Source organism: Lithobates pipiens, unplaced genomic scaffold (genome assembly GCF_037356315.1).
Source record: "Lithobates pipiens isolate NorthernLeopardFrog02 unplaced genomic scaffold, aLitPip1_a1.2 Scaffold_19, whole genome shotgun sequence".
In the NCBI taxonomy this organism is placed as follows: Eukaryota; Metazoa; Chordata; class Amphibia; order Anura; family Ranidae; genus Lithobates; species Lithobates pipiens.
The window spans coordinates 420,313,082-420,330,233 of record NW_027507764.1 but is presented as its reverse complement, the minus strand read 5'-3'; the positions used below and the strand labels follow the sequence as shown (position 1 = coordinate 420,330,233).

General features: G+C 41.1%; 1 protein-coding gene across 2 annotated transcripts in view; it reads right to left on the bottom strand.

Moving 5' to 3' along the window:
* The window catches only part of MIB1 (MIB E3 ubiquitin protein ligase 1), a 131,790-nt gene that overhangs the window by 47,893 nt on the left and 66,745 nt on the right, over positions 1–17,152 (bottom strand). For both annotated transcript variants that reach the window (XM_077492557.1, XM_077492556.1), the window contains exon 12: positions 8,513–8,664. In XM_077492557.1, coding sequence (XP_077348683.1) covers positions 8,513–8,664 — 152 coding nt within the window. The remainder of the gene's footprint in view (positions 1–8,512; positions 8,665–17,152) is intronic.

Below are 17,152 nucleotides of genomic sequence, written 5' to 3'. Positions count from 1 at the left end.
TTGTGGCCAAAAAAATAAAAAGAATCGAGAGCAGGATGGAACATTTTTCTGGAATAAACAAATTCCTAACCGTTTGTGTATTTCATTTCGGAAATTTCATTCATTCCAAAATGAAATGTTAAAAGCAAAAAAATGTTCCAATGATATTCATCAAGCACGATAAAATGTATTGACAAGATGTTTTGTACGAATGTTGGTACAAAAATCTACCAGTGTATGGACAGCTTTGGTTTTTCTTAGTCTTGGTATACTAAAAGTGCAAATAAGGTAATATCCCATACCAGTTCAGACCATATTTGTAATGCATTTTCAATCGATTCTATGCAATTAAAGTACTGTTTTATTAGTACGTATCACATGTCTAAATTCACCAGAACTAATTACAGCCCTTTTGCATGAATAAAGTTCTTGTCTCAGTGGGTGGGCCAAATAAAGCCCACTAAATGCAAGTATGGCAAAGCAACAGAAAAAATCTTTTGCCAAAAGATTTTTCAACATATTGAAAAACTTTTTTGCAACCATTAGCCAATCCTGCTCTTTCACTGGAAAAAAAAAAAAGTTTACCACTCAAATACTACCCCTCAGTTGAACAGCAGAGAAGACTGTGGCAGGTTTTGGCAGATAAGTTGCGGACAAACATATATCTCACCAATTGTTCTTTTCCAGGGGCCTTAATTAACTTAAAATTAAACAGAAGGTGCCCATACACAAACCGATCTTCATACAGGATGTCTGGCAATGCTCGGAATGATCAGGTCACGTGAGGGGTTGACAAAGTGGTAACAGTAGTCCCTCACAGTGAAGTCAAAAACTGGCAGATGTATCAATGGCAGTTGCTCTAAGCGAGATATCTGACCATCTAGACTGTCATTCTCTTAACTGGCAAGATCTCAGCAGTTCTTCAGCACAAATGCACTTGTCTGGCAGATATTCACAAGGTGTGTGTGTGTGTGTGTGTGTGCACAAAAATTGTGAGTTAAAACCCCAATATCTGTAACTGAACCAGGGATCACTAACCAGCCAGGTGGTTATACATTTTGTTGGATTTTCTAAAGTAGGCAAAATGGCTTTACAGGAGTAAATACACAGTTTCCGACAGTTCTAGTTTCTACCATCAAAGTGTGTTGGGAAAAAGTGTTGCTTTGAACTGAACTGCGTTTGGTCATCCAAATTACCAGAATAGGAAATTAAAAAACAGAACAGGCAGAAAAAAAACAAAACACATTACTGCACCTGGTGAGGGCAACCCATAGAGGTTCCAGTTTTCTTTTGGGTAGTGAAGTTCCCGGGATGCTCATCATGTTGTCTACATATAGCAATTATTTAATCAGCTTTTGGGTCAGTAAAAGGCAAGAGTGTAAGCAAGCTTCATTAAAGGCTCCTACCTCTTGCTATTTGGTGGAAAACGTTCTTCTGCACTCCACTTACTCACATACACTGCATGCCAAGTGTGCGTTTCTGTCTATCATCATATTCAGTACTTACAACATAATAAAGTACTATCCAGACAACCTCTTTGGGCAGGGGGGAGAGGAAATAACACTGGAGGTTCCTCCCCCCATTGCACATTCCAAGTCATGGTGGTACCAAAAACAACAGAATTCTTACTATATTACTGCAGTGCCAACAGTAAAGCCCACAGGAAAACTTGCTCCACATTGGGTGCTAGATTAAGTGCTAGATATGTCAAAGGCTGCAAAGCAACAATGCAAAAAAGGCACACTGAATGGGTTGAAAGGCACACTAAGGGTTGTTACAAATTAGTAAAAACTATTGACTTTTCTTTATAGGATTCATTCACTCAGCCATAAAAAGAAAAGAAATTAACAAGCATTTTGCATTTACTCAGCTTCACTGTTTTCAATGGAGACATTCAAACACCTCCATAAATCTGCAACACCAAATCCAAAGATCTGCATCTGAGGATATACAGGTATGCCATATGTAGCTATTGTTAAAAAATAAAAAAGGATAATTTTAAGCAAGTATTAACATATTATGCAGGAAATTTTGTGCTGGAACAAACATGCGCAAGATGATCAGTAAAATTTTTACACTCACATGAATGCAACTATAAAATGACATGACTCATTTAGTGGAGTTATCCTTTAACCCTTTGGCTGCCAAGACCACACGTTGTCTGGGGGAGTTTACACCCAGCCACCAGCATTGTTTATACAAGGGACAAGACGAGTTCTGGGGCTGGATTACTTGCACCCCCAAGCTGCCCCCCCCCCCCCCCGCCATATATCAGAGGCTCTGCTTGGCCATCTGAGGGCCCGGGACCAGCATATGCGTCCGCTCTTCTACCCTTTTTGTTGCTGACGCAGACATGTAAAACGTCACTTCGGGGTCCATCTGTCAGTGTCTGCAGGAAAGACTCTAATGCAGTGTGGTCTGCACTGCATTAGAGTCCATGGAGCTCAGGGGAGAAGTTCAGGGTCTTTTAAACCCAGGATGTCTCAATAAAGTCAGTCACCAAAAATCATCTATTTGTCCCCTAGGTGAAAAAAAAATATTGTTGTTTTTTTTTTTTTTAATTGTTAAAAAAATTGTTACACCCAAGCACATAACATTTGATGCCCTCACCCTCACATATACGCATGTGTCAGGGGCCCCTGCGCATGATTGCATTACACATGTCATACGCTGGACTGAGAGCAATATTTCTAGCACCAGACCACCTCCGTAACGCTAAACTGATGACCTCTAGGGGGGGGTTTAAAATGTTACCTATGAAAAATACAGGGTATTGGAGTTTGTCACAATTTCATTGGCATACATAAATTTAGGTTTGATGTGTTGGGTATCTATTTACTTGGTGCAACCTCATCTTTTATAAAAAATTAATTGGCATAATTTGTTGCGTTTTTGTGCCCCGAAATTAACTTTAGTTGAACTTTTATACCTTTGCGGTAATATTGTGATATAATTGTTTTCTAGGGTGTCTTTTTTTTAGAAAATGTTTTGGGGGTCTGTGCAATCTTCAGGCCTAAAATAAATTATATAATATATATATATATTTTTTCAGTTATATCTATTTATTTATTTTTATATGTTTTCTATTGTGAATAAAATATGGGTTTATCAGATTTGGAAATCATTGCAATATTTTAATGTAGATTTTACACCACGTTCCAGTTTTTTTTTTTTTTTATTTGGGGGTTGTGAATCTTGTGGCATATGTGGTCAGATTAACCCTTTTGCTGCCAGAGCTGTGTAAAAAATTATTATATATATATAAGAAAATAAGGGTCATTTTGATATTGATGGCAGCAAAAGGTCTCAAAAAAGTTGGGACAGGACAACAAAAAGCTGGCAAAGTAAGTGGTACCAACAAGGAAGATCTGGAAAAACATGCAAACTACAATGCCTTAAAAAGCAATTCATACCTCTTGAAATGTTTCTTATTTTGTCATGTTAACACCAAAAATGTAAAATGTATTTTATTGGGATAGACCATCGGATCCCATTGGTGTGAATATCCATGGGATTTGATTCTGGCGCACACCAAAAAAGGGTCCTGTGGGAGTTTGGTCTGAATGACATGCAAATTCAGCCATACTAAATGTATGGCTGAAATTGCATCACACAGACATCGCAAGTGATTTGCACTGCAGGGTGAATCAAATGCGATCTCGCACAATGCACCAGTGTGAACCCAGCCTTAGTGAACAAACAGCATCATTAAGGCCAAGGACACACCAGACAGGTCAGGGACAAAGTTATGGAGAAGTTTAAAGCAGGGTTAGGTTATAAAAAAATAACCCAAGCTTTGAACATCTCATGGAGCACTGTTCAATCCATCATGCGAAAATGGCACAACTGCAAACCTACCAAGACATGACTACCCACCTAAACTGACAGGCCGGGTAAGGAGAGCATTACTAAAAGAAGCAGCCAAGAGTCCCATGGTAACTCTGGAGGAGCTGCAGAGATCCGCAGCTCAGGTGGGAGAATCTGTCCACAGGACAATTATTAGTCATACACTCCACAAATTTGTGCTTTATGGGAGAGCAGCAAGAAGAAAGCCATTGTTGAAAGAAAGCCATAAGAAGTCCCATTTGCAGTTTGTAAGAAGCCATGTGGTGGCACAGCAAAAATGTGGAAAAAGGTCCTCTGGTCAGATGAGACCAAAATTTATCTTTATGGCCTAAAAGCAAAATGCTATGTGTGGCAAAAAACTAACACTGCACATCACCCTGAACACACCATCCCCACCATGAATACAAATGCCCGCCACGCGTTTCACATACTTGTATTAAAAAAAAAAAAAATTTAAAACCATTTATCATTTACCTTCCACTTCACATCTATGTGCCATTTTGTGCTGGTCTATCGCATAAAATCACTTATGTTTTTGGCCGTAACATGACAAAATGTGGAAAATTTCAAGGGGTGTGAATACTTTCTCAAGGCACTGTAATTAGGTTAACTACTGGCAGCAGGTCAGTAACATTATTGGGTATAAAAAGGGCACCTCAGAAATAAAGGTGGGCAGAGGTTCACCAATCTGAGAAAAGCTGCATCTAGAAATTGTCGAACAATTTCAGAATAATAATTTTTTACCAAAAAATTCAAACACTTTAAATATATCATAATCTACAGTACACTGCATATTGTCATTAAAAGATTCTGAGGATCTGGAGAAATCTCTGTGCACAAGGCTGAAACACAATATTGGATGCCCGTGATCTTCAGGCCCTCAAAAGGCACTGCACTAAAAACGGGTATGATTCTGTGATTGACATCACTGCATGGGCTTGCCATCCAAAAATGCAAGTTAGAGCTCTATCATGCACAGAAGAAGCCATATCTAATTATCCCAAAACACCTGGTCTTCTCTGTTCATTTAAAATGGTCTGTTGTAAAGTGGAAAATTGTTCAAGGGGCAGATGAATCAAAATGCAACATTCTTATTGGCATCCATGGGCGCTGCATCAGCCGGACTAAGGAGTAGTACATATGGAATGGGCAGCTTGAAAGGGCACCATCAATGCTGAAAGATATGTGCAGGTTTTCGAGCAGCATGTTTCCATTCAGACAATGCCTTGCATATTTCAAGCGGTATTAAACCCAAAACCAGTAATGTATTATATTAGAGCTTAACAAACTGAAGTCAAACTCAAGCTCACACTTTATACTGAGTTAAAAGAAAACTTTTTTTTTCCTTTTGGATACAGGTTTTGCATCAATAAATAAGGGATAATGGGTGTTTACAATGATCAGCTTTTGTCTGTGTTGAGTGGTTTGTCTCATCCACGTAAACTGATGCATTCGGCTGGAGAGCTGGTGCTTTTGAAAAACAACAGACTTGTTGGCTGGATCACCAGACAAAAATAGAAGAATGCAAGCCTAAAATAGGAAACTAGTACAGCCATCACATTTAAGAATGGGTAAGCTGCAATATAATAAAAGGTTTGCTTTTGGGTTCAATATCGCTATCAGCAGGACACTGCTAAACTGTTTACTGCATCTATGACAACAGCATGGCTTCAAGAGCCCAGGTGCTTAATTGGCCTGCCTGCAGTCCAGACCTTTCACCAACTGAAAATATTTGGTGCATCTTGAAACAAAACATATGACAACCAGGACTGTTGAGCAGTTAGAATCCTATATGAGGGATGAATGAGACAACATTCCATTCCCAAAACTCCAGCAACTGGTCTCCCAGACATTTACAGAGTGTTGTTAAAGTGGTTGTAAACCCTTACAACCAACTTTGACCTATAGGTAAGCCTAGATTAAGGCTTACCCGTAGGTCCAAGAAATATCTCCTAAACCTACAGAGTTTAGGAGATATTTGCCGAAAGACAGGCACCGCTGTCTACGGGCATGCGCCGTAGATACCGGCGCGTCGCTGTCAACGGCGATATGCCGCGAGTGGCAGCTCCCGTGTGCATGTGCGGGAGTGACGGCCTCGCCGAATGACAGCGGCGGAGCAGCGAGACCCACCGAGAAGATGGATGCTCCGGACTACAGGGGACAGCTGTGACTTCGCTGGCTACTGTGTCAGGTAAGTGACACATAATGGACTACTATGCAATACATAGTGTCATAGTTATGCAGTGATCTTCCTGTGTTTGCTTACCTCCCCTCATGTCTTCAGCCTAAGAGGCCAGCCACTTCCACCTGGTGGTTTTTATAACCTCTCCTCTAAGCATGGCTCCACCCCAGGCCCTATCAGGGAGCCCTATATTTACCTGTGCACTGCAGGCCATCAGTGCTGATCAACCATTTTGTATTCCTTTGTGTGTTAGCTTCCTGTTTCCTGCCGTGTGCTCTGCTACTGTTTTCCGTTACCGACTTTGGCGTGTCTTGACTATCCTTGTTTGCCTGTGATCCTGACCTTTTGGTGTGTAGCCGACTATTCTTGTCTGCTTGTGGCCCTGACCTTGGCTTTGTCCCTCACCATCCCTATCCTCCTGTTGCCTACTGTGGGTGTGAGCTGGGGGACCCTGGGGGTCGCGACCTGGAGCCAGTTACAGCCAAGTCCATCCTCACCACCAGAGGCGCTGGTGAACACCTGCTGGCTCTTAGACTCCGCGGCCCAGGGAATCTTACGCTCTAACCCCAGTGGGATCTGTCCCCCGTCTGCAGCAGTCAGCCGTAGGGTCCACAACCTTGCGGTGCACTCCTGATCCTACAGTGTGCACCTGTCACCTCGCCTCAAGGTGACCTGACACATAGTAGTCCATTATGCTTTACCTTTGCAGGGAATCAAAGAGGAAGTAAACTCATCAGGGTTTACTTCCTCTTTAAAAGAAGAGGGGATGATGCACTGTAGTAAACTTGGCCCTGTCCCAACCTTTTTGTGCCATCTTGCTGCCATCAATTTCAAAATCAACTTTTTTTTTTCTAAAAAGGGTACATTTTCTCAGTTTAAACATTTGATATGTTTTCTATTTTCTATTGTGAATAAAATATGTTTTTATGAGATTTGAAAATCATTGCATTCTATTTTTTATGTAGATTTTACACAGCGCCCCAAATCTTTTGGAATTGGGGTTATACAATGACTGCAATTATTGTAGTGTAAAGACCTGCCTGATTAGACACAGAAACAGAATGGACTGTTTTAGGTAGGCCCTCGCAATACACGAAGGAGACTGCACAGATTGCAATCTATGTGGTCATCTTTACAGTAGTATTTAAAATTCAATGCCTAAAAGGGAATTTTAGATGAGAATAGCGAGACAGTTGTATGGCATTCCTAAAGCCTAGTACACACCTATCATTTTTTTGTTTAAACCAGCAAATTGAACGGAAAAAGACTGATGGCTCCGGTCAGTCACTGTACTAACAATCCAATGTTAGTACAGTGATCTCCCATTCTGTTCTATTGTGTTCTGAAGGGGACAACCCTTTGGGGCATAACCAAAAAAGGTCTGCCGACTGGCTCCCGATCAGCGTTCTCAGCCAATGGCTGAGAGCGCAGAGTGGAGCGTTCTGGCGGGGGGCCATTCCCCTATCAGAACACAATAGAACAGCAGGGGAGATTGCTGTACCAACATTGGATTGTTAGGACAGCGGCTCTGCCCTGAACTGTCAGTTTATTTTCGTTCGGCCCGCTGGGCTGAACAAAAAAAGAAAAACTAGCAGTGTGTACTAAGCTTTAGTTCCCTCAAGATGGGGTTGCATGACCTGGCTGCGTTGAGTACATGAGTCATATTGTTTTATTTTCAAAATTGTCGGTCTTTTTTTGTTTATAGTGCAAAAAATTCAAAAACGCAGAGGCGATCAAAGAGCACCACAAGAAAGCTCTATTTGTTGGGAAAAAAAAGACAATAATTGTATTTGTGTACAGCTTTGCACGACCGCACAATTGTCAGTTAAAGTGACTCAGTGGTAAACCTTCCGGAGCTGAAGCGGTTACAAAAAACTGTTGATCTTGCCAGAAATCATTTGAGCTCATCACATCCTTGTTCTCTCTGCCTGTGAAATCTTGTTGTGTTGTCACTACTGGCAGGGTGCCCAGTACTCATCGGTGGACTACAGAACACCTTCCCCTAAGTTACTGAAATGAGGAGTTCTCTAGACCTGGCATTTTCTTTCCTAGAGTGACAACGCTGCTCCTCCTCAGATACAATATGAGTGAATGTTGTCACCCTAGAACAGGAATTGTATTCCTGAGAAAATCACCAGATGAAAAAAAGTCTGAATAAGAAAAATAATGCACTTGGGTTTATATATATTTTAATTATTCACTGCAAGCTATATTGTAAATAGCTTAATTGAGTCCACTATATTATAGAAATTCCAACACATAAGGAAAAAGGCAACTTCTGTATTTAAATAAACGGACAAGCTGAAAACTGGGGTCTGTCCATTGGGCCACTGTCTACGTCTGCTGACTTTTACAGTAAGCTCAAGCTCAGGTAGCCATACTGAAATCAACATATGTATGTATGGTCCACCAGTCAGTGTTCAGTACTTTGTTTGGGAGCCAGGTCACACGACCGATCTTTATCACACTACGTATATAAAAAAAAAAGTGCAATCAAAACATTACCTGGGATTTCCTCTTAGAGCAGCATGATGAAGGGCATTAAATCCATTGTTATTGGTAATGGTAACATCTGCTCCAGCCTCTAACAACACAGCCAGGATATCATCTCGTTTTTTGCTTATTGCATCATGGAGGGGAGTATCACCTTCAGAGTCCTTCAAATCAGAGAAATTTGAATTACTTACAGATTAATTACAGCTATCTTAATCAAGAATATACAGGAAAAACAGCATAGATTATATATAAATATCTGCTACTTGTAAAATTCACCCTCAGCCCAGGTTCACACTGATGCGGTGCAACTTTTACGTGCGATTTAGAGTGCCAGTGTAGTGTGATTTGTACTTTTCAGATGTTATTCTGACAGGCTACAGAGCTTAAAATCGTACCACTCTGCACTAAACATGTACAGGACCCTCTTTTTGAACCTCACCAGAATCACCCGGCTTGTATATGAACAGCCTTCATAGGAAGCAATGTTTTTTCACTTGGCATGCAAATCTATGTATTATAAAAGGCATCAGATTTGCACAAGTGTGAACCAGGACTTGAGCTGGCCATACACAAAACAGGATGATTGCCTAATGGAAAATTTTGGTCATTTGGCAACATTCTTAACCACTTCAGCCCCGGAAGAATTTACCCCCTTCCTGACCAGAGCACTTTTTGCAACAGTCCGTTAAAGCGACCGCGTCGCTTTAACGGATAATTGCGCGGTCGTGTGACCTGGCTCCCAAACAAAATTGACATCCTTTTTTTCCCCACAAATAGAGCTCTCTTCTGGTGGTATTTGATCATCCCTGCGGTTTTTATTTTTTGCGCTATAAACAAAAAAAAAAAAAAAAAAAAAAAAAAGAGTGCAAATTTTGAAAAAAATGCATTTTTTTTTTACATTTTGCTATAATAAATATCCCCCAAAAATATATATATAAAAAAAAAACACTTTTTTCCCTCAATTTAGGCCGATATGTATTTTTCTACATATTTTTGGTAAAAAAAAAAAAAAAAAAAAAAAAATAAGCGGTTGGTTTACGCAAAAGTTATAGCGTTTACGTATTTTTTTTTTACTAGTAATGGCGGCGATCAGCGATTTTTATCGTGACTGAGACATTATGGCGGACACATCGGACATTTTTGGGACCTTTGGCATTTACACAGCAATCAGTGCTATACATTACTGTGTTTATGACACTGGCAGTGAAGGGGTTAACCACTAGGGGGCAGTGTAGGGGTTCTGTCCTGGGATGTGTTTCTAACTGTGGGGGGGCGTGGCTAGGTGTGACACGTCACTGATCTCTGCTCCCGATCACAAGGAGCAGAGATCAGTTACACTGTCACTAGGCAGAACGGGGAGATGCGGTTTACATTACTATCTCCTCATTCTTCCTCTCCCTGAGGTGATCGCGGATATCCCCGCGCCGATCGAGTCCGTGGGACCCGTGACCCAACTCACGGAGCTTGCCGCGGGCACGCGCCCGCTGGCCACCTCTTAAAGGGCAACGCACAGGTACGTTTGTTTGCCTGTACAAGCCCTTCTGCCTGACGTATACCGGCGTGAGGCGGTCGGCAAGCAGTTAATATCCAATCATCATAATTGATTAGATTAATTGGCCTGCATACAGAATGCATTATTTGTTTACATATCAGGAAATACAGAGCAACACACATACAGCTCAGTACAACATCCATACATGTCAGTATACACAGTGCAGCACACGTACAGCTCAGTACACCATTCTTACATGTCAGTATACACAGTGCAGCACATATGCAGCTCAGTACACAGTGCATTCATATGAGTAAGTGTCTGAGAACTTGTGAATGTGAGAGGAGCAATGCCTCATGGGACATGTAGTCCTGGGCAGGAGAAAGAAGTGATTTAAAGTGATTCTAAAGGCAGAAGTTTCTTACCTTGCTATAGGGGCACTCTGTACTATACTTTGGGGCTTGTATAAGGGCATGCTGAAGGCAGAATAAGCCAGAAACCCTGGCGGGGGACCTCAGAAGAGGAGAATTAGGCTGCTCTGTGCAAAACTATTGCACAAAGCATGTAAGAGACATACTTGTTGGCCAACGCTTACAATCACTTTAAGGGCTCTGTGCAGGGAAGATCAGCATCTGAACCCAGAGAACCTGGAGGACGATAGACTAGAGATGATATAAGGTATTACAATTACATTTCATGTAAAAGTTTACCAGTATAGTGCATTATATTTAAAAAGGATTATATCCATGCAAAAAAAGTCTCAGCCTTTAGCATTACTTTAATATAAAAATGTATATTCCCCCCACCATTCATATAGCTTCATGTCTGACTCCTGGTTAAGCACTTCAGTACAGGGCACTTTCCACCCTTCCTGCACACGAACATTTTCAGCTTTGAGCGCTGTCGCACTTTGAGTGACAATTGCGCGGTCATACAACACTGTATTCAAACTAAATTTTTTTTATCATTTTCTTCCCACAGATAGAGGTTTATTTTGGTGGTATTTGATCGCCTCTGCGGTTATTTTTTGCTAAACAAACTAAAAAAAGACCAACATTTAAAAAAAATAATATGTTTTTCTTTGTTTCTGTTATAAAATGTTGTTTTCTCCTTCACTGACGGGCACTGATAAGGCTGCACTAATGGGCACTGATATTTAGAATTGATGGGCACCGATAGGCTACACTATATACAGCACTGATCAAGCAGCACTGATGAGGAGCTACTGACAGGCATTACTGATTGGCATCTGAAGGGCATTGACAGGCACTTTGATGGGCACTGACAGGAGCTACTGATTGGCAGCTCTCATGGGGGCTGCACTGTTAATCTACGAGCTGATTATCAGCGAAGACCCCCCTCTGACAGGGAGAGCCACCGATCAGCTATTTGTCAGCACAAACCAAGGAAAACTGTTTACCAGCACTTCCTGGTTCACACTGTGATCAGTCACAGCCGATGATGTGGTAAAGGAGCCTGTCAGAGGGAGCTAATGGATGATTTACTAGAATTGAGGTAAAACCGTATGTCAGGTGATGTTTTTACCATTACTATAAGGTGGGTTAAGATATCTTATGTGGACAGTATTGGTTTGCTTCAATTTCCAAGTAATGAATTTCACACAGGCATTTGAAGTTCATAAATAACTGTTTTGCATAGAATGGGAAAGTAATAAAACCCCTGTCAAGGTTTAATTTCTGTCTTGTGTTCCAATTAGAGAGAAACTGTTTAACCTTAAACTGCTTAAAGGGTTCTTTACTGTCAGAGCAGTAAGGATATGGAATTCTCTTCCACAAACAGTGCTATCAGCATCGATAGTGTCAAAAAACTATTAGATAGACATCTTAACGATCTCAACATACAGAGATGTACAATTTACTATTAAACACAAACACACATACTACAGGTTGAACTGGATGGACTGGTGTCTTTATTCAACCTTACCAACTATGTAACAAGATAGAGAGCCCCTTCACTTCCTATTCTGATAAAGGGGTTGATTTACTAAAACTGGAGTGTGCAAAATCTGGTCCAGCTGTGTGTGGTAGCCAATCAGCTTCTAATTTCAGCCTGATTAAGCTTTGAAAATAAATAAATAAGGACTTGATTTGTTTCTGGGCAGAACTGCACCAGATTTTGCACTCTCCAGTTTTAGTGAAATCCGGTGTCTCGGGAAAAGTATATGATGGGAAAACTCCAACAGGTACAGTGGACGTAAAAGAAAAAAAAAAAAGAAAAAAAGTGAAAAGGGAAGGTTATTATTGCTGACCATTTTCTTGTCACACCAATTCCTCTCATTTCCTGTCCTGGTGTCACAAATAAAAAGGGGACATTTCAATGAAATCAGAATAAAAACCAGACACAGCTTTTAAACCTTCCCCACTTTACTCAAAACTAAAAGAAAAACATTTTGGCTGGAGCTGGCCTTTAATTCCATGCAACATGCTAAGTTTATAATTCAAAGTGAACAATCTGCTGTGCACAAAAAAACAAAATTGCTGCATAGGATAACTGGTCATGTTTAGAAAATGGACTAAGAAGACACACTAGCTTATGTACAACATCATTTGGCTTAACTAGACATAGATACTTTGTTTTCAGCCAAGTGGTTGGGTGGCCTGTTATTATTCTACAAAAACATTTCTTTCTGGATGCAAACAACAAGACTTTCCAATTTAATGGAATTTTCATCTTTAATACAGCAGCATTCAGACTATGCCATATCTGGAAGCATTGCAACTCAAGACAAACATCACTTACTTCTGATTTGATCTCAGCTTAAAATAAGCACTATTTCCAAGGGATTAAAGAAAGTAGGTGGTCAGAATTAAGACAGTAAACTGACACTTACAGTAGATAATAGGCACCTCTGGGTGCCCACTTGACAGATTCCCCTACTTTCAGTTCCAATGAAGCTCTGAAAAGCAAACAGTGGCCATCCCTCAGGTCACTGGGTCTAGTTCCCCACTTTCTATCTACTGGTCAGTAGCGTCTTTAATCATGGAGATGAGTTTTAAGCCACTCCTACATGGATTGAAATTCAGCCGATTCAGCGGGGACCAGTAGATTGCCCTCACTCAGATTTTTCTCACTGGCTATAGCCAGCAGCACTGATCAGTGTATTCTGACAGTGGGGACGCCCAACAATCACTGTAGCTGTCTTTGAAGAAACAGGTATTCGCTCACGGAATCCAGCACAGTCTTTCCCCGCAGCCAGTTACATAGTTAGTAAAGTTGAATAAAGACACCAGTCCATCCAGTTCAACCCGAGTGAGTGTCTACAATTGTCCCTATCCCTGTACATTGCACATTCCCATTGGTCCCTACCCTCGAGGAGCCCACAATCCAAAGTCCTCATTCATATACTAGGGCCCATTTTGGACAGAAGAGAATTAGCCTACCAGCATGTCTTTGGAGTGTGTGAGGAAACCGGAGTACCCGGAGGAAACCCAAACAGGCACAGGGAGAACATGCAAACTCCAGGCAGGTAATGCCTGGTTGGGATTCGAACCAGCAACCCTTTTTACTGCTAGGTGAGAGTGCTAACCACTACACCACTGTGCTGCCAGTTATTTGTAGGGATTCCTGAACATCCGTGCCGCCATCTTGATTTAGGAAGCTGGCTGTCACTTACCAATGTCTACAGCCGGCTCCCTAATGTGCAGTACTGGCAGACTGGTCCCACCGGCGACAGGGTGCCAGGAGGCTGCAGGTATGGGTGGGCAGAGATGAAGAAAAAAAAAAAAAGAAGAGAGGGGAAAAAAATGCAGTGGATCGCATCAAAACCGTGCAAGCAGAAATGCTCGACACAGAAATTGTAGTAAAAGGGGTCAGATGACGTCTTTTGAGGACGAAACGCGTCGGGACTCCTACTGCAGCTCTGTTTTTTATATGATATAAGCGCTTAATTCATTGGATACATGTAAGTTCATTACTTATTTTATTAAAAAAATTTTTAAACGGATTTACACTATTGTGGCCCTCATTTTCTTTCCGTACGAGTTCTACAATGTGCGTTGGATTTTAAAGCGGAAGATTTTCTCATCATTTGAGTACTTGATTGAAAATTCCCTGGAGAGTCTTTTATGTCGGATAGCTCTATATAAGAGTGTTCAAAGCCTGAGTGATCCTTCGAATGTATATTCGTTTGGATCCATTCAATCTGGTAAGCTTACATCCTATTTGATGATGGAAATGCCACAGGGTGTCTGCATGCGGTCTTCATAAGAAGAAGGTTGATGGTTCTTTCCCTCTCACGTGTGGATTGGATTTAAATTAGAGACTTTTTCTTGTATATCATTCTTTGGACTTTTTTTGGATTTTTTCACATTATTTGATCTTTTTCATTTCACTTTATTTTTTCACGATTCTATGCAAGTGTGGTGTATTCTGAGAAGCATCATTTATGAATGTTATTTAAGTTTGACACTTATATAATATTGTTATATCACTAAGTAGTTATAAATAGGTTACTTTTCTTTTCTTTTATAGCGCTACACTATAATTTAATATTTGGACTTAAGGTCCATAGACCTCAAGATTACACAGGCATTGCTTGAAGTTGCGCAACTTTCAGGTAGTACAAGTGTGAAAGGGGTCTAAATGGGCTGAAGTGTATCAGTTTATTGATATTTGCCACTGTAAATACCCCCATACAAGGGCTTAAACATATCACTACTACTCACAAAACAGTGTCTTGCATTGATCTTTTATATGCAAGCACCACAGCATCCCAAATTTCAGGGGATCTCTCTTCTGCTGCAGGGCACTTGAAATACAGTATCTCCCAAAATGAGTACACCCCTCACATTTTTGTAAATATTTTATTATTTTCTTTTCATGTGACAACACTGAAGAAATGACACTTCGCTACAATGTAAAGTAGTGAGTGTACAGCTTGTATAACAGTGTAAATTTGCTGTCCCTGCATAATAACTCAAACAGCGATTAATGTCTAAACCGCTGGCAACAAAAGTGAGTACACCCCTAAGTAAAAACATCCAAGCTGGGCCCAAAGTGTCAATATTTTGTGTGGCCACCATTATTTTCCAGCACTGCCTTAACCCTCTTGGGCATGGAGTTCACTAGAGCTTTACAGGTTGCCACTGGAGTCCTCTTCCATTCCTCCATGACGACATCACGGAGCTGGTGGATGTTCGAGACCTTGCACTCCTCCACCTTCAGTTTGAGGATGCCCCACAGATGCTCAATAGGGAATAGGTCTGAAGACATGCTTGGCGAGTCCATCACCTTTACCCTCAGCTTCTTTAGCAAGGCAGTGGTCATCCTGGATGTGTGTTTGGTGTTATGTTGAAATATTGCCCTGCGGCCCGATCTCCGAAGGAAGGGGATCATTCTGCTTCAGTATGTCACAGTACATGTTGACATTCACGGTTCCCTCAATGAACTGTAGCTCCCCAGTTTCGGCAGCACTCCTGCAGCCCCAGACAATGACACGATTGCCACCACACAGGCTTGACACCATGTGAACCAAAATTTGTTTATCTTGGTCTCATCAGACCACAGGACATGGTACACATACTTAGTTTGCTTGTCCTTAGCAAATTGTGTGCAGGCTTTCTTCTTATATAAGAGGCTTCCTTCTGGGATGACAGAAATGCAGACCAATATGATTCAGTGTGCAGTGCATGGTCTGAGTACTGACAGGCTGACCCTCCCCCCACCCCTTCAACCTCTGCAGCAATTCTGGCAGCACTCATATGTCTATTTCCAAAAGACAACCTCTAAAGATGTCGCCGAGCACGTGCACTCAACTTCTTTGGTCAACCATGACGAGGCCTGTTCCGAGTGGAACCTGTCCTGTTAAACCGCTGTGTAGTCTTGGCCACTGTGCTGCAGCTCAGTTTCAGGGTCTTGCCAATTTTCTTATAGCCTAGGCCATCTTTATGTAGAGCAACAATTCTTTTTTCAGATCCTCCGTGACTTCTTTGCCATGAGGGGCCATGTTTAACTTTCAGTGACCGGTATAAGTGAGAACTGTAACACCAAATTTAACACACCTGTTCACCATTCACACGTGAGACCTTTTAACACTAAATGAGTCACATGACACCGGGGAGGAAAAATAGCTAATTGGGCCCAATTTGGATATTTTCACTGAGGGGTGTATTCACTTTTGCTGCCAGCGGTTTAGACATTAATGGCTGTGTGTTGGGTTATTTGGAGGGAACAAGCAAAAATTTACACTGTTATACAAGCTGCACACTCACTACTTTACATTGCAGCAAAGTGTAATTTCTTCAGTGTTGTCACATGAAAAGATATAATAAAATATTTACAAAAATGTGAGGGGTGTACTCACTTTTGTGAGATACTGTACTTTTTTTTTTTTTTTTTTTGCTACAACTAAACCTGACAGATTTCCCTATGTTTAGACTGTGGAGACTATCCCAGTATTAGCTTTCAGATTCGGGTGTCAAATCATAGCTTAAGGATGCCCTTTAAAAAAATCGGCTTCTCAAACCTGCCTCTGCTCTTCAGAGATTGTTTTAGGTGCCTTTAAGCATACACTCTAGGTCAACGCCAAACTCTTATCAGGGAGATCGTAAGCAAAGAGTCTTAACTGGCCCAGACAAAGGCTCAGGTTCAACAACTGGATTCCCTTTTTGCTCAGAACCCAGACCCCAACACATATGACACACTGATGGTGGCATATAGGGACATTTTGCTATTACAGACCTGCATTACTATAAAAAAAATGCTGTATCCAACAAAACATTTTTAAACAAGGGGAAAAGAAAGGGAAGCTATTAGTCTGGTTAGCAAAAGAACAAACGCCCATTGCCAACCAATTTAGCTAGTATACAGATCTTGGAAGGTGCCTTGGTGCTGGACCCTGCCCTTACTATAACCCTGTAACACTTCAAGGGTTAGATACAAAACAAGAGGACTGTCTTGCTTCGCTATCTTGATACGATAGTCCTCTCAATTCTTTTCCATGCTCAATGTAACTACCTGGATATTCCAATCACAGTGGAGGCAGTACAACGGGCTATAGTTGTTCTTTAACCTTGAAAGACCTCTGTGCCCAATGGCTTACCGATAGTATTTGTTTAAACTTATATTGAGGAGTTGACACTGTAGCTTCAATTGTACTATAATCAAGGCTCTGAAAGATAGGAAATTGCTGCCATCAA